The 20,811-nt window shown below is 42.1% G+C and overlaps 2 protein-coding genes across 4 annotated transcripts in view; one reads left to right on the plus strand and one right to left on the minus strand.

The window, feature by feature from the left end:
• Positions 1-2,822, minus strand: part of ZGRF1 (zinc finger GRF-type containing 1) — a 62,662-nt gene extending 59,840 nt beyond the window's left edge. The window contains exon 1 of the mRNA XM_033135539.1: positions 2,475-2,822. The gene's annotated coding sequence lies outside the window, so the exon portion shown is untranslated. The remainder of the gene's footprint in view (positions 1-2,474) is intronic.
• Positions 2,823-2,991: 169 nt separating this feature from the next.
• LARP7 (La ribonucleoprotein 7, transcriptional regulator) lies at positions 2,992-19,782 on the plus strand. Of its 3 annotated transcripts, none has more exons than XM_033135227.1 (13): positions 2,992-3,136; positions 8,313-8,516; positions 9,023-9,123; positions 9,195-9,278; positions 9,415-9,579; positions 9,666-9,759; positions 9,855-10,208; positions 10,293-10,437; positions 12,026-12,174; positions 12,765-12,886; positions 15,769-15,928; positions 16,163-16,254; positions 19,433-19,782. In XM_033135227.1, exons 2-13 carry the CDS (start codon positions 8,315-8,317, stop codon positions 19,511-19,513), a joined length of 1,749 nt encoding a protein of 582 aa, XP_032991118.1. In that variant the 5' UTR covers positions 2,992-3,136; positions 8,313-8,314; the 3' UTR covers positions 19,514-19,782. The 3 variants fall into 3 exon arrangements, with proteins under 3 accessions (XP_032991118.1, XP_032991120.1, XP_032991119.1); XM_033135229.1 differs by having other exon boundaries at positions 9,858-10,208; XM_033135228.1 differs by lacking the exon at positions 2,992-3,136 and adding an exon at positions 3,318-3,465.
• Positions 19,783-20,811: the final 1,029 nt, after the last annotated feature.

The raw sequence follows: 20,811 nt of genomic DNA on the forward strand, positions 1-20,811 counted from the left end.
GGTTTAACAAGCCTTGCAGGTGATAGTGGTACATGTTTGAGTTTGAGCACAGACCCTGTAAGACCTGGGGGTGGGGGTCAATAGAGCAATAATTTGCAATTCTGGATTCAATTCCTCATTTATAGATATAAAATAGGCCACCTACATATTATTTATAAATTACATATATGTATGTAGTCCTTACTATGTGCCAGACCAAAAAGCCAGACCTTACTATATGAGACAAAAATGAAAATACTATTTCCAATCTCAAGGAGTATTGAGAAGTGATGAACAGTAATTACAATATAACAGGAATAAGCACAGGAAGGGCACCCAACTCGGCCTAGGGCATCAAACAAGGCTTCCCAAGGACGTAATACCTAAGCTTTAAGATGAAATAACCTCTAACCAAGGAGAGATGCCAGGAAAGGAATTTCCAAACAGGAATCGATACGGATCAAAGCCTGTGGAAGACACAGCAAGGTTGGATCAAGGAACGCGGAGCAGTGCAGTCAGCGAGCCAGGTGTAAGGCAGTGCAGGCACAGACTGAAAAGGAGCAGAAAGAGGATTCTGAGGGCCTCCTGTGTGGGCGGAGTTGTGTGGATTTTCTGTGAGACAACAGGAAGCCATGGCAGGATCTTCAGGATAAAATGACATCATCTGACTTGGGATTTACCAAGATCGCTCTGGCAGCCAGTGAGAGAAAAAACGGGGTGAGGGTTAGGCGAGTGAGATGAATACTTGCTGCAGACAGAGCCCACAGGGCAGGACCCAGAACTACAGAAATGCAACTCCCATATCCTGTCCCCCCACTCCAGCCCACTGGAATTGCTAGATGCCTAAGGTATGCCAAGATAACTGGGGGTCCAGAGAGGCACCTCATTCACCACTGCTTTTAGTGCCACTGGGGCCCAGCCACTGAACGGGTTTGCAGTTCTGTATGTGGACTCGAGATGATATGGTGTGGACAGCTCTTGGGACGTGGCAGTTGTTAATTAGATTTCTAACAACAGTTACCAGTTATTTGGTGCAATTACATGCAGGCATTGTTAAGGTGTTTAAATGCTCAGAACCTCATGGTGCAGATCATAGGTTTTACATTCATTTTACAAAAAGGAAACAGCTATAAAACAAGGAAGTAATTTGCCAAGATCGTAAAGTAAATAAATGGCAGATTCAGAATTCAAAGCCAGGTAGTCAAAACTGGTGCTCACACTCATAGATACTACATTATAAGACTGTTATTGAGTACCTACGATGTCAGGCTGGAACTAGACTAGACACGTTACATATCATATTTGTCGGCCTCATAATCACGAAGAGCAGGTATTTTCATCACAATTTATAGATTAGGAATACAGTATTTGCTAATTCAGGATTACTTATAGGCTATTTAGGAATTGCAAGATAAATTCCCCCTTGTTTTCCTAAATTAGTTGTGGGATTTACATCTTAAAAGAAATTGTGAAGGTCCAAACTTTCATAAATGGTAAATTAGATTACAAGGATTAAACCTAAAAAAAAAAGGCTGACTGGATTTTAAAATATTTAGAAGAGTCCTGACTTCATTAAACAGGACAAATGGATTTAGCCAACAGCATCATAAATTTAAGTGAGGTGCAAGAAGAAAACATTTTCTGAAAGTCTTCATCCATCTGCATCTGTCAAACAATTCAAGTGTTGACCCACTGTAGTGCAGGGGATCCTGCCGACTACGCCAAGTGTCGTGCGGGGCGTCCGGCGGGGTCTCTGGTCCCGCTCCCCACACAAGAACGCAGGATATGGCTAGGCCAAAAAGGAACACCCACGAAGCCATAGGTAGGGGAGTCATACCACTATACTGTCACTGGCGGCTGGGTTGGAGACACGGGGACCAGGAGCAACACAATTCTCAACCCTCACTGTGCCGCTTGCAGGCTCAGCCACCATCTTCTTGCTAGCTCCCCCCTTTTTCTTTTGCTACTAGCCTAGCCACGGCAGTTATATTCATGGCTAATGGCTCACTGGTTACAGCTGACGGCCAACTAGCCACAGCTGATGGCCATTTGATCACAGTCGATGGCCATTTACTACCTGAGCCAGCACCTTTCTATGTGAGGCCGAGAGCCTGGAAACTGCTTTTTGGGGCTCTGTCCCCACACCCACCTTTACTGGGTGAAAGTTTAACGTGCAAAGAAGTTTTTAAAGGTGTGAGGAGATCCTAGCCGTTCTGTGATCATTACGGAAGTACAGACATACACACCTACTTACACAACATTATTATTGTGCCGTTTATACATTGATGTGTGAAATTCGGTCTTCTCACTAAAATATAACCACTGCTTCTGGAAAGTACGACGAGATATTTTTGGTCTTTTTGTTTTGGAACAAGCAGGATCTTTCGAATACCTAAAAAGGCTTACAGGTTTAAACGTTTCAGAATCACAAACCCAATATGCTGTGAAGAAACCATCCAAATAACCCAATAACCAAATAACCAAAACAAGCCCACCTTTCATTTGCCAAGGTTCTCATGACCACGATCCTGTGCAGAAATGACAGCAGGCTTGACCCTTTGTCAGTCCTAAAAGCCAACAGCAAAACCCTCCCTGATCTTCAAACGTCTGCGGGAACTGCAAAGCAGGGGCCGGGAAAGGCGGAGAAGACGAGGCCCAACTATAACATCACCAGGAGTCGGAGCAAGCTGTGACGGAGACCGTCAGTCCCGGGCCCATAGCATCTCGCCGTCTGCTCCGGCGGAGCCTATTCCTTCGTCCCTTCGCCCGGAATCAACGACGCCGCCTCCCTGAAACCCGGGAACAGCTCACTTCACCCATCCATGACCAAAACTCACTCTCGAATTCTCCCGCGAAAGACTGTGACGTCATTAACCCGGGACCGCACCAGATTCAGCCCGGCACTGTCGCCTCCAAGCCGCCAATCAAACTCCTCATTGGCTGCGAGCCTCCGCGGCCCCGCCTCCGAGCCGCCCGTGCCTGGGACGTAGCGACGGCGCAGCCCGACGGCGCAGCCCCTCGGCGCGTCTTTCTGAGGCATCCGGCGGAGCCGTGTCGCTCGTCTTATGACGCGGACACAACCACGACTGTAAGAATCCGAAGACGCGAAGGGCTCAAGGACGCAGTGTCTGGCCCAGTGTTTTGAAGATTGAACAGAGTAAGTTCCGAGTGGACTCTAGGGTCGCTCAGGTGGGAGAGGTTAATCCGTTCCGTCACCTGTCGTCCCTGCCACCCCGCCCCCCCCCCCCCCCCGCGAGCCAGTCGGCGCGCGGTCCTAGTTCTCTGCACACGCGCAGGTCCTCCGTCCGCGCGGGACTTCCGGTTGTTAGGGGCAGGGCCCCCGCGCGGTGTTCCGCGGCCGGAGGTTCGGGGCCCGCCGGCGTCGGGCGGCGTCCGTGCGGAAGAGCTGTTGCCGACAGGGGCGGTCGTTACACGAGAAATTGTTGCTTCACACATTTGAGCTTTGGCGGCCAAAGGATAGCGAAAGTGAGGACTTGTGTTTTAAAAAAAATTAAGTCATTTTTTTTTTCAGGATACAAGTCCTTGTCATCAAACAGTTGAAACTCCAGTTGTGGAAGGGAGCTAACAAGTAACAAGTGCTGGGTACTCGGGTACTAACTGCGTTACTCAGAGGAAGGAAAACAGATGAGCGTTTCATTAGGGGCGACGTGCTGGTGGGAGATGGCATTTAACCTGGGCCTGGAAAACGGGATAGAGGTTTGTGAGACAAGTGAGACAAGACTCATTCAGAGCAACGGCGCAGAGGCAAGCAAGTGTTGGCGTGTCCTTGAATAGTCAGCTGTCACTACAACAACGTTCTTAACCTTTTTGGCAGACCGTTTCCCTTACATCATAAAAGCTGTGGACGAGCACCCCAAGAAAATGCATGTACATGTCAAAACATTTTCCGTGTAATTTGTCAGCAAAAGTTGTGAGGCTCTGAAATGGCCGAGGGAAAAAAATACTGGGTGTCTTGTCTCGCACTCTTCCAGGTTATCGCTGCCTTTCCTGGTCGTTGAGCTGTTTTACTGTTGTGTAAGTTGTAGAAAAAGACAACAATGGAAATGGTCTTGCAACTAGTTAATTTTTCAGTTACTGCCCTGGCCAGTTTTGCATCTACTAACAAATTTATTCCAGTGTTCCTGAGTGCTTATATATGTGTCTGCTTTTTAAGTTTTCCTTTGAACTGGTTTTTAACTCTTAACTGGTCCCCTGATTAGCTTAAATCTTTGACATGTAGTCATGTTTTGTTTGTACAAGATTCTGGATTTTACCTTTTCGTTAAAATTTATCTTTTAACAACTTCATGATATTCACAAGAATATTTGAAACCCACCCAAAACGCCATGGACTTCTGGGTAAGAATTCCTGAGTCAGAACATGGAATGAATGCATGGTTATGGGGTAGCAAGAGGCTCTAAACCATAGGCAGTGTGGAAGTCAGGCCTGAGCTGGCTTAGCCAGTAGCTTTGACCAAGTCACTTAACCTTTGCGCCTCTGTCACTACAAGCTGGAAGAACCCCCTCAGTGGGATTGTGAGGATGTAAAACAGTGTATGTAAAGTAATTTGCATTGTTACACAGTAACTTTTGTTCTTTAAAGCCCGTGTTTAGACGCCAGTTAGCTGTCACTGGTTATTTAACAATTTTTTTGAAACATGTGTTCTGTTCCAACAAGGTGCTAAGGAATTTCTAATGCTGAATATTTTGTATAACATCAAAGTCACAGAATTAGATCTGGCCGCACACGGGCTCTGTGTTTTAGACAAGTTAACACGGTTTCTGTGAAGAATGGGTGACTACTAGAACAGGTTATAAACTGTTCCCATGTTATAGTGACACTGGTTGTGGAAAACACTGGAGATAGCCATTCCAGAGGTGGAATCGATGGGACTCAGTCATAGGTTGTTAAATGATAAAATAATAATGGTTACATGTTAATGAGTGTGCTGTATAGTGCCAATTTGAAGTGCTTTATTTACATTACTTTCATTAATCTTCACAAAACCCTGTTATGCAGGTGTACTTTTTACCCACATTTTATAGACCATGGAGAGATGCGGTAATTTGCTCAAAATCCATACAGCTAGTAAATAGCTCGATGAACTCAGTGGAATGTGTCATCCTTAAATCAGAGGAGGTGGTGAGAACAGGCCTGGGTAAGAAAGGTAATAAGTTTGATTTGCAATGTGTGCACTGACCACACACATCCTGGTTACCCACAGGATGTGGAGAAAGATTTTGAGGACTAAGAGTGTAAGGAGATTGTAACTTTCTCATCTTCTCAGCCATGGTGTAGTAGGAAAGCTAAATTGTCCTACATCTTTTGTTAAATCCATGCTTTCCTATAACTGAAGGTATGTTTGATTAGCTACAGAATATATACTATTTTTAAGATGTCAATTGCAAACATGTATTATACACTCTAGGTAAGAGTTTCTGAATTTAATTCTCTAAGCCACAAAAATAATCCTTCAGAGAAGGAATGGAGGAGGGAGTCTCTGGGCTGAGATATGAGAATGATGGGGAAAGTCTGGTTTCTGGGAGAATTGTGACTCTCTGTGCTTATGCAGTTCTGTCCACTATTTCCTTAGATGGTAGCTTTGACAAGCAAAGGAATTGGTGAGCTGGTAGTCAGCCCTTTATAATTTGTAGTTTTTTTCAGAAGGGAAAGTTAGCAGTGGATCCTGTTATAGTGATAATCATAGACATGCTTGTATTTTATTTATGATCCTACCCCTTTACAAAAGAACTTGAAATGCTTAACACTTTACAGCTTATAAGATCCTTTTAAATACACTAATTATTCAATAAATGCATCAGTTGTGATCAAGCTAAAGTGCCTCCTGCCCTTAGTGACTGGGGGTGGGTAGGGTTAAGGTAGCAAGGGGGGAGTGGTATTTAAGATTGGGTCAAAAAGGAAGCCTCATTGAGCCAGTGGTTTGCAAGACCTGAATGAAGAAGTAATCCCTACAGATGTGGTGGAAAGTAAAGAGCAGCAAGAGCAAAGGCCTTGAGATGGGAATGGCCTTAGCATGTCACAAAGAGCAAGGTGTCGTGTTGTGTTTGGGGTGGTCTGCTGGGAAGAACTCACAGGAGCTGGAGTTAGGTAACCCCTGACCAGATGGCCAGATGGAGCAGGGCCTGGAGTTAAGTACACCCCCCTGCCCGCCAGACAGAGCAGGGCTGGTGGGTCACAGAGAGGACTGGGTTTTATTCTGAGTGTGATAAGAAACCTTTGGAGGATTTTGTGCAAGCGGTTAACATGACATGGCTTCAGTATTTAAGTGATGACTGGTTGCTGACTGAGAGTTGATGACTGTGGAAGACCTGAGAAGCAGCTGTGTTAGGATGTGGTGGTTGAAGCAGACGCAGGGACAGCTTGGAATGGGGTCTGAGGGGAGAACTGCAGTGTTTGTATTCAGGGTATAGTCGATGAAGGTAAAGGTAGAGCTAGCAGGAGTGCCAGTGAATGGGAGTGGGGGGAGAATTAAGGATTCACCTCTCTGCCCTCTCTGCACTTTTGTAGTTGGTGTTTTGTGAGATGTGGAAAACTAGGCAAAAAGTAGGTTTGTTAGAATTTGAGAGTTTAATTTTTGCCATTTTAAGCTTAAGATCTACTTTAGACAGACAAGCAGAAATGTCAGATAGACAGTTGAATTGGAGTGGGGAGCTAATGGGAAAAGTCAGGACTGGAGAATTTAGACTGGGGAACATCAGCATAGAGCTGGGACCCTCAGAAAGGATGAGTGTGGATAAGGGAGCCCAGGACAGAACACACGCCTAGGCAGCATGGGAAGGAGAGGAGGTTCAGAAGGAGGGAACTCTGCTGGAAGCCTGGTGAAGACGGTCCTGCAGGGTTACCAAGAGCAGATGCTGCTGAGAGGTCAGTGGTACAGAGTCATGAAGGGGTGAGGGACGCCCCAGAGGACAGTGGGGGAGGGGAGCAATGTGCGCGTGGGCAGATGGGTTTCTAAGGACGACTTCCAGCGTGTAGCTCCATTTTGTTATGCTAGCATCATCTAAATACTTCATTATGCGTATCTTTTCCAAATTCATACACGGCTGATTAACTGAAGCCTGTTAAAATGCCAAGACTCTTGTTGACTTTGAGAATGCACGTTTGGTGGGAGATTGTCTCAGTGCCCTCTTCCTGGGTTGCTTTGAAACATGATTTCTGTTACTGTCTGCAGTGTCAGCGCTGCAGCCAGGTTCTAGCTGACAGACCCGGGAGACACAAGTAGGCTTTCCTGCTGTTTACTGAGCTTTAACGTGTGGGGACAGCATCTTCATGTCATCTGGAGGCCTGCCCAGCAATTAACCCAAATCCATTGCCTTTTTTAAGAAAAAAACCCTTCATCTCAAGTGAGACTGATTTTATTCTCAGGCAGGCCGGCTTGTCCCAGGCCTGATGGTAATAAGCCTTGCTCATGTCATCTTTGTATGAACCTCTAAATCAACAAATCTGAATGACTGCTGTGTGCCAGAACTGGGGATGGATGCATCAGTAAATAAAAGACGAGTCACTGATTTCATCAGCCCTACTTCCTAGGAAGGATAAGCAACTCCAATACATTACATGCTAATGTTAGAGATGATGTGTGGTGGGGAGAAAGATGTTTGTCCAGAAACTTGTGGTTTTACATATGGCTGTGGGAGAAGACCTCCCTGAAGTGACATTTGGACAAGACTTGAGCACATCAGGGAGGGAGGCGTGCCCTGTGGATGGGGTGTGAGCAGCAAGCTGAAGGGGCCTGCTTTAGTGCAGGCCGGCGCGAAGGCGGAGGGAGGGGGAGACAGGCGTGCAAAGTGAGTTGAAGGATGGGGTGGGAATTCTGCCCCAGAAATAAAGACTGGGCTGAAAACGGCTGGCTCTACAACTTACTCCAGCTGAATTCTGTTTAGTGCAGACATGAACATTAAAAAAACCAAAATGAAGAATCGGTTTTCATTGGAGTTGTTTTAAATGCAAATAACCTGAGGTCTGTTGAGAGGAAATGTCCCTCAATCTTACACTTAAGTGACTGTGTGATTTGGTGACAAGATTTTATGGACTAGGATAAGCTGGTCCTGCCATTTAAAAGGGCATAAGGAAAAAACTAAAGCTACCTATGATTCATGACCTGGGAGGTGAACTTCCTCTGCAAGTAAAAACAAGGCCCATGGAAAGTGAGCAGGGTCGAGCTAAATAAACATTTTTAAATGAAGCAAAGCCAATGAAAGCTGATTGTTGGAAACATCTGGGAAATCTGAGTCCCACTATCCCTTCAGAAAATTGAAGATGAAATATTTTTCTATTACCAGACTTAAATATTTACCTTTTTTAATTCACAGGAATGGAAACTGAAAGTGGAAACCAAGAAAAGGCAATGGAAGAGGAAAGTACTGAAAAGAAAAAAGAAGTAGAAAAAAAGAAACGGTCTCGAGTTAAACAGGTGCTTGCAGATATTGCTAAGCAAGTGGACTTTTGGTTTGGAGACGCAAATCTTCACAAGGACCGGTTTCTTCGCGAGCAGATTGAGAAATCCAGAGATGGATGTAAGTATGCTGAAGTCCTGGATGGAACCAGTGGAGGTGTGCTGCCTTAGTTACTGAGTCACCCAGTTCTAAAACTGCACATCTGCACTGCATTATTACATAGTCAATTACGTATACACTGCATAGTACCTAATAAATTATAGTATGTATCGTGTCTTTATACACTGTAGTACGTTTTGTTGTATACATATGTACGTGTGCACATGTTAGATTTTAACTTTCAGATTAAAAATGTTGCAGCTCATGACATTGTTTATCACTAAAGTTAAGGACTCGGTAGGATTCTGGAACTTAAGACCAAAGCAGTTATTCCAAAACCATTCTAGAGAGCAGTTATATTAACAGTGCATTTGATTGACAAGTTCAAGACCTAGAGAGCATTTCACTCCTAATACTAATTCTAGTAGGAGTGATGAGTGTTCATTTGTGAAAACTCAAATGCTTACCTCTGGCCACACCTGCCTAGAGACTGCATTTTTATTTCCTCACTTTTGCATTTCCATTAGATGTTGATATTTCACTCCTCGTGTCTTTTAACAAAATGAAAAAATTGACCACTGATGGGAAGTTAATAGCCAGAGCACTGAAAAGTTCAGCTGTTGTAGAGGTAAGAATTCTTACAACTTTTTTTAATCATGCAATTCAACTAGATTGTTAACCTATGTCCTCTTTTTAAAGCTGGATTTAGAAGGGACCAGGATCCGGAGGAGGAAGCCGCTGGGAGAGAGGCCACAGGATGAGGATGAGCGGACAGTGTACGTGGTAAGTAAGCCAGCTTTCTACAAAAGCCCCGAGCACCGCGCCCAGTCAAAGGATGAAACTTTGTAATATTCAAGTAAGAATTTATTGACCTCGAGTAAAAATCCTTATGTGTACTTCCGTTTCTAATTTATTCTAGGAATTACTTCCCAAAAATGTTAATCACAGCTGGATTGAAAGAGTGTTTGGGAAATGTGGCAATGTCGTTTATATAAGCATACCGCACTATAAGTCTAGTGGAGATCCAAAGGGATTTGCCTTTGTGGAATTTGAAACAAAAGAACAAGCAGCAAAAGCTATTGAGGTAGGTTCAGAACCTAAAAGGAAAAGCAAAGATATTATTAGCAGGTGTTCTAAATGGCAACAACATTTTTGCTGATTACATTTCAGTTTCTTAATAACCCACCTGAAGAAGCACCAAGAAAACCAGGTGTATTTCCTAAAACGGTGAAAAATAAGCCCATTCCTGCCTTTAGAGTAGCTGGTGAGTTACTTCATGTTGACATTTAGGGAAAGTATATTTTCACTAGATGTAGTTGGAGGGAAAAAAAAAGAAAACTAATGGCAGCCTTGTTACAGAAGAAAAGAAAAGGAAGAAGAAGAAGAAAGTGCGAGTGAAGAAGGAAGACGGTCTCCAGAGGGGAGTGTCAAACATGGACGCGGGCAAGGAGAGCGACGGCTGCACAGGGAAGAGGCCCGGGGCTGCGTCTGAGGGCTCCGAGGGAGAAGCTGCTGAGCCCCAGAAGCCGCCCTCGAAGAAGAAGAAGAAACGAGAAAAAGCGGAAGTAAGCGGTTCACCTTCAGTGAGAGCCGGGAAGAGGAAGAGAAGCAGGTCAGAGGGCGCAGAGTGCCTCCCCCCCAGGGCCAAAGTCAAGAAACTTGCTCAGAAAGACGACCGTAAAAAAGCACCGGAAATGTGCAAGGAATACAAAGGTACTTGTGACACAGAGGTTGGAATTTGGTGGATAGGTTATCCCATTTCTTAAACTAAGTCTTTCTCGTGTTTATTTCTGAAAGACTTAGAAGTCTCCACTGAAGAGGAAAAGGACGCTGGAGACGTAAAAGACGGGTCCCTGTTGAAGACGAAAAGGAAGCACAAGAAGAAGCACAAGGAGAGGCACCGGATGGGGGAGGAGGTCATCCCCCTGCGCGTGCTGTCCAAGTAGGTCCACGGCGTCCACGGCGCAGCCCGTCACCATTGCTCAAGTGCAATTCCACGGTGCGAACAGAGTTGCACGTTAGCAACAGTAACGGCCTGAGCCCTGTCTGCACACGCGAGTGCTGCACGACTGGGTAGTGAGGAGGAACCACCACACTAAAACATGGAAGCACTTACTTGTCAGGTTTCAGCAAATGCCTCCATGTTGAAGTGGCGGGGGTTCCTAACGTACTGGCTGCTGCAGCTTCTGGGTGCAGGGCAGGTCGGGGAGCTGCCAGGAGGCCTTACCGGCACTAAAACATGGAAGCACTTACTTCACCGGTGCCAGAGCAAGTACGTCCATGTTTAAGTGACGGGCAGCCCAGTGCAGGAAGACCTTGGGGTGAATCGTGAACATTTTTAGACTGTCAAATTAGAAAGAGAATTTGTGCGTTTGGGGACACCTCCACTGAAACATGGAAGCACTTACTTTTGTTGACGCAGCAGGTACCCCCATGTTAAAGCAGAGGGGATCCCCATTGTCTCTAGCGAGGTTGCCATGCTGCATCTGGAGAAGCATTTGGGACTCACTTCGACTAAAACATGGAAGCACTTACTACTTGAGAAGTCTCAGAAAGGGCTTCCATGTTAAAGTAAGAGGGAGGCCCGACAAGGGCAAAAGCCACGCAAGGGAAAGCAAAACGCATACCTTTGGGCAGGAAACTTCTGGACCCTCCAGGTCACTCTCGCCAGGAGTCTGGTCCCCTCTGGAAGGTTAAAGGGCAGGACTCCAGGCCTCGTATTTATAGTCTCCTTAACTCCTGAATTCCTCTGCCTTTTTATCTCAAAGCATCTGTAAGAGCCTTTTGTTATTCTAATGTATCAGCTCGCAGGGATGGGACGATCCTGGGTGGGTCTTGGTCCTTTCCAGCCCCCCCCTTTTTTTTTTTTTTGGAAGTATACAGATGTCAATGTTAACAGCTAAAACCATTACCACAAGATATCCTCCTCTAAAAAAAAATGCCTATCTGCTTGTTTGATGGTCTAGATTAGGGGGAACAAAGAGCGCTGGCTGGAGCCCTAGCGCCTTTGTGCTTCTGGGCTCCAGGCTCTGGCTGTTTGAAGAAGCTTCTACTTGTTAAACGTATGTAAATGGAGAAATTGCTTCCAGCGGGTTCTTCCTTCTTAGACATTCCTTTTGATTCGAGTAAATCCTTAGGAATGTTATCTCTGAAATTGGAAGCACCTTAACTACGTAGTAATGTTTAAATTTTAATCTCTCATTTCCCCCCAGAGATGACTGTTGTAGTAAACTTACTAGTTAAATAACTAGTTCAAATCTTTTATTTTCAAAAATTCACGTAATTGAAGTATACTCAAGAATTGAATTGCAAATTTAAAACATTTAATCTGAATGTAGGGGCAGGGGAACTCCCCTTTGCTTGTTTGCTGGATGCATTTAGAACTCTGGAAATAATTGGAGTGTGTGTTTAGCAAAGAGATGTTGGGAGGAGTGCTTGCAAGTTACTGGATGTATGTATATGTTTAGATATTTACTTTTAATTTAATCATCTGTTACCACTATTTCCCATGCATGTGTTTTTAATTACAGGAACGAATGGATGGATTTGAAGAAAGAGTATCTAGCACTGCAGAAAGCCAGTATGGCTTCTTTAAAAAAAACAATATCCCAGTTAAAATCAGAGTCAGAAATGGAAACAGACCGAGGAGTGAATAAGTCCGAAACGAAAACTGAAACAAGTAACCATCAATATGAGTTTTTAAGCATTACATTGGATTTACATACTAACATACAATTTCCGGGTTGTTATGGGATAAACTTGAACTTTTACAGTGATCATTTATTAGAGAATTGGTGATTTGGCAAATTGTCCAGATGTGATTTATTCTTGATGTAAGAATATTTCAAGGGCTGATTTAAACAGTATCTTTTTTAATCACAGCTATTTGTTTTCACTGCAATTTTCGTTATTAGTCACATTTAGTAAGAAGTGCCTCACTTATGAATTGAGCTAGTTTGTGGAAACAAAGATTGTCATTTCATTCCGCAATATTAACCACAAGCACAAACAAAACAATTTTTGTGTTATCTTCAATGTTAAGATACATTTTAAAATTCTTATACAATTTTCACATCTGAATTATATAGAATATTCTTCTATATTCTATATAATTACTTACAATATTATGAATTACTTAAATTGTCCATTAAACTTGAAGTTAAGTAACTTCATCCCTTTAACGCGGTCTAAGAAATGATGATGTTCTTCTGAAGTGTGAAATAGATTAAGTGCGGGAGATTTATTTCTGGTCTTTTTCTTCTCAATCAGCAGCAAACAGTGCTGAGTGCTGTCCCCCTGAGAAGGCCAGCACCACTGGACCCCAGTTTGTGAGTGGTGTCATTGTGAAGATCCTCAGCACTGAGCCCCTGCCTGGCAGGAAGCAGATCCGGGTAAGGCGTTTCCGCCCCTGGGTAGCTGTCCCTCTTGCCCCTTAAGAGCTCCCCGGTGTGAAAATGTTCTGAATATGGAAAACGAAGCAAATCAAATTGGAATTTGTTCCTCTGTGGCGAGCTGCTTCTCTGGTTTGCTTCCAAAGTAACTGTGAAGTTTGATGTGAAGCAAAATCGAATGACTGAGCTCCTCACTGGGTCAGATGTGCTGTGAGCCCAGTTCTGACCCTTCTGTAGGCACGCTGTAGTATGTGCCTACTTGTATCAGTGCCCCAAATGGTTGGTTAGTTGTGTAATGAGCGAGGGGACCGTACTGCCGTCGTCCTAACTGCAGGAGTAGAGAGACTGAAATGTTTTCCCAGTAGTCACTCTCTTTTCTGTTTTCAGAAAAAAATGGATTTTAGAAAAATGCTTAGCGCCAAAAGGGTTTTAAAGATTTAATCAATATTAGAGTTGGTCTAAATGATTTTAAAATTGTAATCATCTGCTGTTATCAGGCTTTGGAGCAAACTAGATAATTTGTAATTTGTTTTCGTTGGTGCTCTTAGCTTTCAATAGATTCCTAAAAGATTTTGTGACCTAAAAAAATTAAAAATTATTTTGGAATTAAAGAGACAATATAGTTATTTTTTCCTTACCATGGATTTAGTTTATTTTTGTCTGTTAATGAATATTCTTGGAAATTGACATTTTTTCCTGAAGGAAATGCAGGGTATTTTGGAGAAAAGAGCCTTTTATAAGTTGATGTTTAAAATTTTTTTGGTATTTTCAATCCGTGCTGTTTATTTTAAAAATTTGAAACAATTGCAGAAAGGTATAAAGTATTTTAAAAAACTACAAAAAATTTGCATGCGTGTGTAAATCATACGTAATTTACAAATTGCTGTTCATACTGTATCCAACAGCCTTTTGTGCAGCACTATTTGTTATTGGCATACTCTCGTGGGGGAGCTCCATATTTCATTTACCCTTGCCCTGTCGTCCATTTAGGTGAGACGCTTCCTTTTCTAAACTGTGTAAAATACTGTATTATATAGCAAACCTGTCTGATTTCTACACTGCGTCCAGCACTGGCTTGTGGGTTTTGGTTTTGCAGCTCATTCTGTGACATCATAACCATTGAGGAAGCTCAACTGTGGTCGTGTGTACACACTGTGTCACTAGCACGTCAGTTTAGATTCTTTTGTGATACTCATGAGGGATTTGGTTAGACCCAAATTATATTGCCAGCTTGCAGAGTACTGTAGCAATGTAGAATTTTCGGTAATAAAAATAAAATTAAGGGTGTAAATAAGGCTATGGTCACTTAGACTGCAAAAGATTTAATAGAAAAATTACTCAAAAGTTTATTTGGAATGACTGACAGAGTTAAAGAGCTTTTACATTTTAAGTGTTAATTATGTTAATTACAAATTCTTCATTTATGATCATAAATTCATAAAGTAACTAGTAATCAAGTTAATAGTTCCTTACATTTACTGGAACAAAAGTGAGCTATAAGGTTGGTGACTTCTGTGTGTCTTACCCAGTGTGATTACCAGGCTAATTTGTCATTCTAAGAAGGGTTTTAAATGCAGAGGTTACCTTGAGATTATAATAGATATTTAATAAATATCTTTTTAATTGCAGCAATTTAATCAGGCTGATAAATCAATCAAGTAGCTATACTACCCATGAATAGAGTCAGATTTTATCAACTTGAAACAGGTTATTTTTTTTAGTATTAACTACAGAAATGGGAAGAATTGGCAAATTTTGTCTCCAGTTCTTTTTGTTATTATTGAATTAGCAAACATTTATTAAGTGCCAGTTCTGTGCTAGGTAGCATGCTAAGTATAGGATGAGTGGAGACATATCCCTTGCTTCTGCAGACTCACAGGTTTTTACTACTTAGGCTTTGTTATTAACTGATCAGTTTCTCTTACTCTGTGATAGATCGTATTCCAGGTGTTGCCCAGTTTCTTCCTATAATTCAGACTATAAAAATCCAGCATCTAAAAATTCTCTAAATGAATTCGGTCTTTAAATTTTGGGTCAAAACTAAAGGACGAGAAGGGTGAGGCGATTTTTTTCCAGTTGGGAATTTCCAGTTACTTCTTCAGCTTCGTGAATGGAAGTTGATGAATTAAGAATTAGTGTAACATTCCTGCATAATTGCATCGTATTTACTGTAGAAGCTGCTGTGGGGGAAAAAAAGTTGATTAGGAATGCAGGAATCTTGTTAATTTGCCCTCACAGCAGGATTTCTAGTAAAACTTTTCCTTGCTGGGTTGTTTAGAAGAAGTTGCTTAGGTATTTTATCAGGAAGTAAGAGCTTTTGGGCTATATTCCCATAATCCGCCTGGGTACCTAGAATTTTTGTAGATTCCATGAAACTTCTTTTTTCGTGAGTTGTTATAAAAAGTTGAATGTTTTTACATAAATGTTTTAAGTCGTATGTGATTTTGTATAAGTGAATGGAAACACACCTTCTCCCTCAGTCTGTGTGGGTTTTTGTTTTGTTTTTAATTGTACTCCTTATTCTAGGTACATCCACACTTGGAATCTCTTCTTGAGTTGTGGGTAGGGGAGTGTTTGTACACCCTGCTCTACAAATCTGTTGTCCTTAAGCAGTATTTTCCTTCCTCTTGACATTCTGAGGATGTGGCAGAATAAGAGAAAGCAAGTTAGGATTCGAGTTGATGTGAAATTGGTTCTCAGCTTTGCCCGTGTCCATTTTCAGAGAGCATTTGTGTCCATTTTAGAACTGTTTAGGTAGGATAGTTCTCATTTTAAGCGTCATGTGGCTCCCACAGAACACATTCTGACACAACCGTGGGAAGAGTTTTAGAATCATCGTGAAACATTTTCTGTACTTGACGTATCTCTAAACCCTGATGCAGGACACTCTGGCAGCAGTGTCAGAAGCTGTGTATGTCGACCTGCTCGAAGGGGACACGGAGTGCCATGTTAGGTTCCGAAGTGCTGAGGATGCCCGCGCAGTCTTGGAGGCACAAACGGACATTAAAAAAAAACACTGTTGGGAACTCGAGGTCCTTTCTGGTAAACGTCACAGAACTTTTCTTTTTAACAATTCTTATTGTGGGGAACGGTGTTTTCTGAGTTTGATTAATGGAACGAGAGAGAGAGAGAGAGAGAGAGAACGCTCTTACAGTCATAATGTTTCATTACATATAATTTGACAGTTGGTCTGGTTCTGTTACTGAGACTCATGCTTTGACTATGTCTCTTCTCTGCCCTTATGCTCAGTGATCAGTGTTTTTGTTTGTTTCTAAGGTGATCATGAACAGAGGTATTGGCAGAAAATTTTGGTAGATAGGCAGGCCAAACTTAATCAGCCTCGGGAGAAGAAGAGAGGCACAGAGAAGGTAAGCAATTAATGTTTCCTTTGTTTTAGTTTGGGGGTTTTTTGTTTTGAGTAGCCTTTTGTCAGAGGCTGTCTTCTAAAACGACTGTGCAGTCCTGAAGGAAACTTGTTTTTGCTGTACGTAACAGATTTACAGGGGACATACTGTGTTTCCGATTGAGAAGAATACTTATGTCTCTATAGTACACAAAATTAAAAGTGCTTTCACCACAAGGGTACGTTATTTTAATTTAGAGTTTTCTGTTTCTCCTTTTTTTTTAAACCAGTGGTGTAACTTAAAGCAGTCTTGATTTCTGGTTGCTGAGTGTGGTGGTTGGGTGGTAAATGATTATTTAAACATTGTCTTAAGGGTAAAAGCACAACGTATTTAGAATGTGGGTTTTGAAGATATGAGCCTCCAGAGATAAGATTGAGAGATTTAATGTATAATGGTCCCTATGGCAGTGATAAGCTTTATTTTTATCTAGAATAGTCAACAAGTGATATAAGCAAGCTTAAATACGTTAAATAATTTAAAGCAAGCTTCTCTTTCTGTAATTTTATTTTAAATGACACTGTAATTTATTGAATCATTGTTGCTGTCAAGTTTATTCTTATAAAACGATACGTGTAAAGGTTAGTACATCTTAAAGTACTTAGAAAAAAATAGGGCACATAATGACTATGTTGCTATATCAAATTTAAAATTATAAAAGTCATATAAGAGTATTACTTGTATTTTATATAATATAAAAGTTAGAAAAATCTAAAAAGATGTGCATTCTTTTGTCACTGGTTAGCATTTAAAAAGTTATACTTTCTGTATTTTAGGTTTGTGGATATGGGGTCGTATTTATAAAATTCTTTTTTTTTTTTTTTAAGTGGTTTTCATCAGCCTTGCATCACCTAAGATTCACTGGGTTTAAAGATGATTTGGGGGGAGGTTTCCAACTGGGCTTTGTTAATTCTGCTGCCTTGAATGCAGACAATTTTGCTCAGATGGGGCCTCCTTCCTTCCCCTTTCAGGCCTATGAGGTGTTAATTTGAAAGCCTGCTTGAGAGTATTTAAATGTTAAAATGATTAATCCAGAACTCAGCACTGAAATGAAGTCACTTGTTAAATGATACTTACCCTTTAATTGGTGTGTGATTCCATTTACATCTTTTTATATTTGTAAAACTAGGAATTAGTGATTTTGTTTTCAGAAAAGACCCCATTCCGTAAATTAAATTTAAGGCCAGGGAATACAACGCTGACTAGGGAGTTTGTAAGTTGGCTTGGAGCACAGTGAGTAGCTCTGTCATGAGCTGGAGGGTGCTTTTCCTGATGGTGTTTACTTGTTGCACCATTAGGCCTGTCAGTAGCATGTGTTTGATAAAGAGAACTGTCATAAAGGAGAGGCTCCCTGGCTGAGGTCATGGAGATGGCTAGCTGGCTCCTGTCGTGACATGAAGAAAGGACCACACAAAGCAGGTTCTAAAGAGGTTTTTAGAGGAGAGGGACAGACATCATTAGTTTGTCCATCTACTTTTTGGTTAATTTAGTTACTATTTTTGAGTGCCCATTGGTGTTAACCATTGTTTAACAGCTGGGGATACAGCCCTGAGTGACAAAGTCCCTTCCAGGAAGCTAAGAGATAAGCACCATAGAAGGGGGATGACAAGTGCTGTGCAGAAAAACCTCATTGGAGGTGCTGTGCGACAGCTTCACATCAGATGAGTTTGTCTGGGAGGTTGCCACTTCGGGTTTAGAGCTGACTTCGGGCACGTGAGTTTAGAGGACAGCATTGCAGGCCGCACGAGCAGCTTGACTGGGAGGGCTGTGGTCAGGGCGTGTGGAGAAAAGGGAGCAGCCCTGAGTGGGACAGATGCCTTTCTGACATGACAGCAGGCAGGGTTGCCTTCGGGCCATAACTGAGTGAAGGAAAAGCACTGATAAAAAAATCCTGGCTCCTAATTTTCACATTGTGGAGTAGGGCACTGGGAGCAATTCCCTAAGCCCCGGTCATGTTATACAGAATTAAAAGACAAAAAAGGAATAGGGAAAGAAAAATTTCATTTTCTACATACATATTCTTACATACAAAATCAGGTACAGGTAGATAAATGAAGACCTCACAGGAGGTCAGGAAGGTGCTGGAAAGACCTGCCACGGGTGGGTCTCCCATCTTCCTGCCAGACGGAGTCAGGGACCAGCTGCTGCAGTGAGGCTTCTGCTCATGTTTTCTTTGGCTTTTCAAGCCCCTTAAAGCATATTATAAAGCTTTTCTCTACAAATTACTGATATGTCAGACGGTCCGTAGGCAAAGGCAGAATCCATAGCATTTACAGCGTGAACACATGGGTGTGAGTTTCTACCTGTTGAGTCACCTCACTGAGGAGTAAATTTTTAGTGTAAACTCAAGTGACTTCCTGCCCACGGCCATGTGTCACCAACACTTCAAAGAAACTATGTTAGTAATTGCTCGATAAAACCTGTTTTTTAAGAAAATAAGATTTTTTCTTTCTTCCAAAGCTAAATGCAGTATTTAAAATTTTTCCAACAAGAAACCTTTTGTAATATGTAGACATTTAAATGGTCTTCTGCATGCCACATAATTTCACTTGCCTCTTTAACCATATTCAAGTGTTTATGTTAGCATGTAATAAACAGTAAGTACTCTTAATAACATCTTTATTTGGGGTATTTTAATTTTCAAATTGGTAAGCAACTGTAAGCACACCTTCATGTAGCTCTCAGCCCAGAATAGGCCCAGAATGTTGTGTTCAAGTAACATGGCTTCTGAGGCACGGTATGTCCCTAAGAGCCACACCCTTAAAGAGGTGTCTTGGCAGTTGGTACTCGAGCGCAAGGGGTTAGGAAACGACTAACAGGTATGGATCCTGAACCCTCCTAAAAGGTAAGCAAGATTGCCAGCACGGAGTGGCTATTTTTAATTGAAACATTTTTAGTAATCTGGAACTAATGTTGGGAGGGTTTTAAATAATTTAAAAATTTAGTATCTATTATACGTGATAAACCATAATCTAGACAGTTCTTTCTGTAATTGATTTGACCTAAGCTTAATTATTTCATTTATCTACCCCTCCCTGTTTTAAAAGAATTGATTCAGATTCATAATTGTCAGGTTTCTCTAGTCATAATTATCTTTGTTTCTAGGTATCCAATACAGTTTAATCTCTGATTTCTTTCTCTATAGTTAATCACCAAAGCTGAAAAGATTAGACTCGCAAAGACTCAACAAGCAAGTAAGCATATTAGATTTTCTGAATATGATTGAAAAAAGCTTTTGGTTCACCTCTTGAGATTTCACTGGATTCTTGGAGCTGTTTATAGGAAATCCATCTTCATTATGATAGTAAATGCCTAATGAATGTTCTTTAAAACCTGTATTTACTCACGTACCTGTGTTCCTTGTAGATAAGACTTCTTTCTAGAGATAAATAAATTGTATAGCACAATTTTTCATTAAACATTTTATTTGTTGAAATTATCTTATATAAATCAACCTCAAAGTGATTTAGTGAATAAATGTTTTGAACATTATCATTAATTTTGTTGTTTAATATTACAAAAAATAACCAGTACCACATAAATACATGGCTTAGGAAACAGGGTTAGCAGTAGACGGTCACTGTGCTTGTTGTGTTGTAGCTTTTCCCATTTCACACCCCTGGGTATCCTGGATGTGTTACTACCATGTTGATTTGTACAGGGACTTACATGTGATCTTTAATTGTTACTGCACTCTGCTTGTCTGAGCCTTCATGAACAGACCACATGAACTGTTCCCAATTAAATGTTCAGTTTTAAAAGTACTGAGTTTGTTTTCCATAAATGATGTTAAGACAAAATAAGATGCAGTGAATGCAGGAAAAAACTCTGGGAGTCAGCGTTGCAATAACCGAGGTCTGTCATTTTATTCCGGAATATCACCGACGGCGCATTTAAGCCTTCTCAGGGCTGGACGTCCAGTGTCTTACCCCCATCCAAACATCAGGAGAGAGCTGGCTGGCCATGGCTTGCTTTCTGGCTCCATCAGCTCTGCCCAGAAATGAGGCGTGATCGGGCCGCACTCCTGGGTGTCGTGGAAACCCAGGTGCTCACATGGAGAGAGTGGGGTGACAGGCCTCTGGTGTTGGCGTGACAGCAGTGTCACTGCCTCCATGGTGTCCTGGCAGCTCACGCATTCTTCTCTCTCCCTGAAGGAAAGCTAGCATGCACGCTGACCTGGAGGAAGAGAGATCTATAGAGAGTTGCTAAACCCTGTCCTGAGAATAATGACGAAACGCACTCCAGCTGACCCAGAACAATCAGAAGTGGGTGTCTGTGTCCAGACTCCAGCTGTCCTCAGTGAGGACTGTCTCAAGGTGACTTTGGGGAGGTTATCAAGTGAAATTCCAGAAATTCTCCCCTTGGCTGTTGTTAAGACAAGATAAGCACTGATCCAACACATGTCTGTGTTTGGGCACAGTTGTGCCACGGGAGACAGTGGTGAGGCAACCAGACAGAGGCCCCTCTCCCCTGCAGCTCTCTCCCTGTTGTCCCAGTGGTTGATAGAGACAATAAGCAAAAATG

Source organism: Rhinolophus ferrumequinum, chromosome 18 (assembly GCF_004115265.2).
Source record: "Rhinolophus ferrumequinum isolate MPI-CBG mRhiFer1 chromosome 18, mRhiFer1_v1.p, whole genome shotgun sequence".
Lineage (NCBI taxonomy): Eukaryota > Metazoa > Chordata > Mammalia > Chiroptera > Rhinolophidae > Rhinolophus > Rhinolophus ferrumequinum.

Bases quoted from the DNA above. Each gene is read 5' to 3' on its own strand.
- LARP7 (XM_033135227.1), top strand. From the start codon at position 8,315: ATGGAAACTGAAAGTGGAAACCAAGAAAAGGCAATGGAAGAGGAAAGT. The intron at 8,517-9,022 runs GTAAGTATGCTG...CATTTCCATTAG, and splicing joins TGAGAAATCCAGAGATGGAT to ATGTTGATATTTCACTCCTC. The intron at 9,580-9,665 runs GTAGGTTCAGAA...ATTACATTTCAG, and splicing joins AAGCAGCAAAAGCTATTGAG to TTTCTTAATAACCCACCTGA.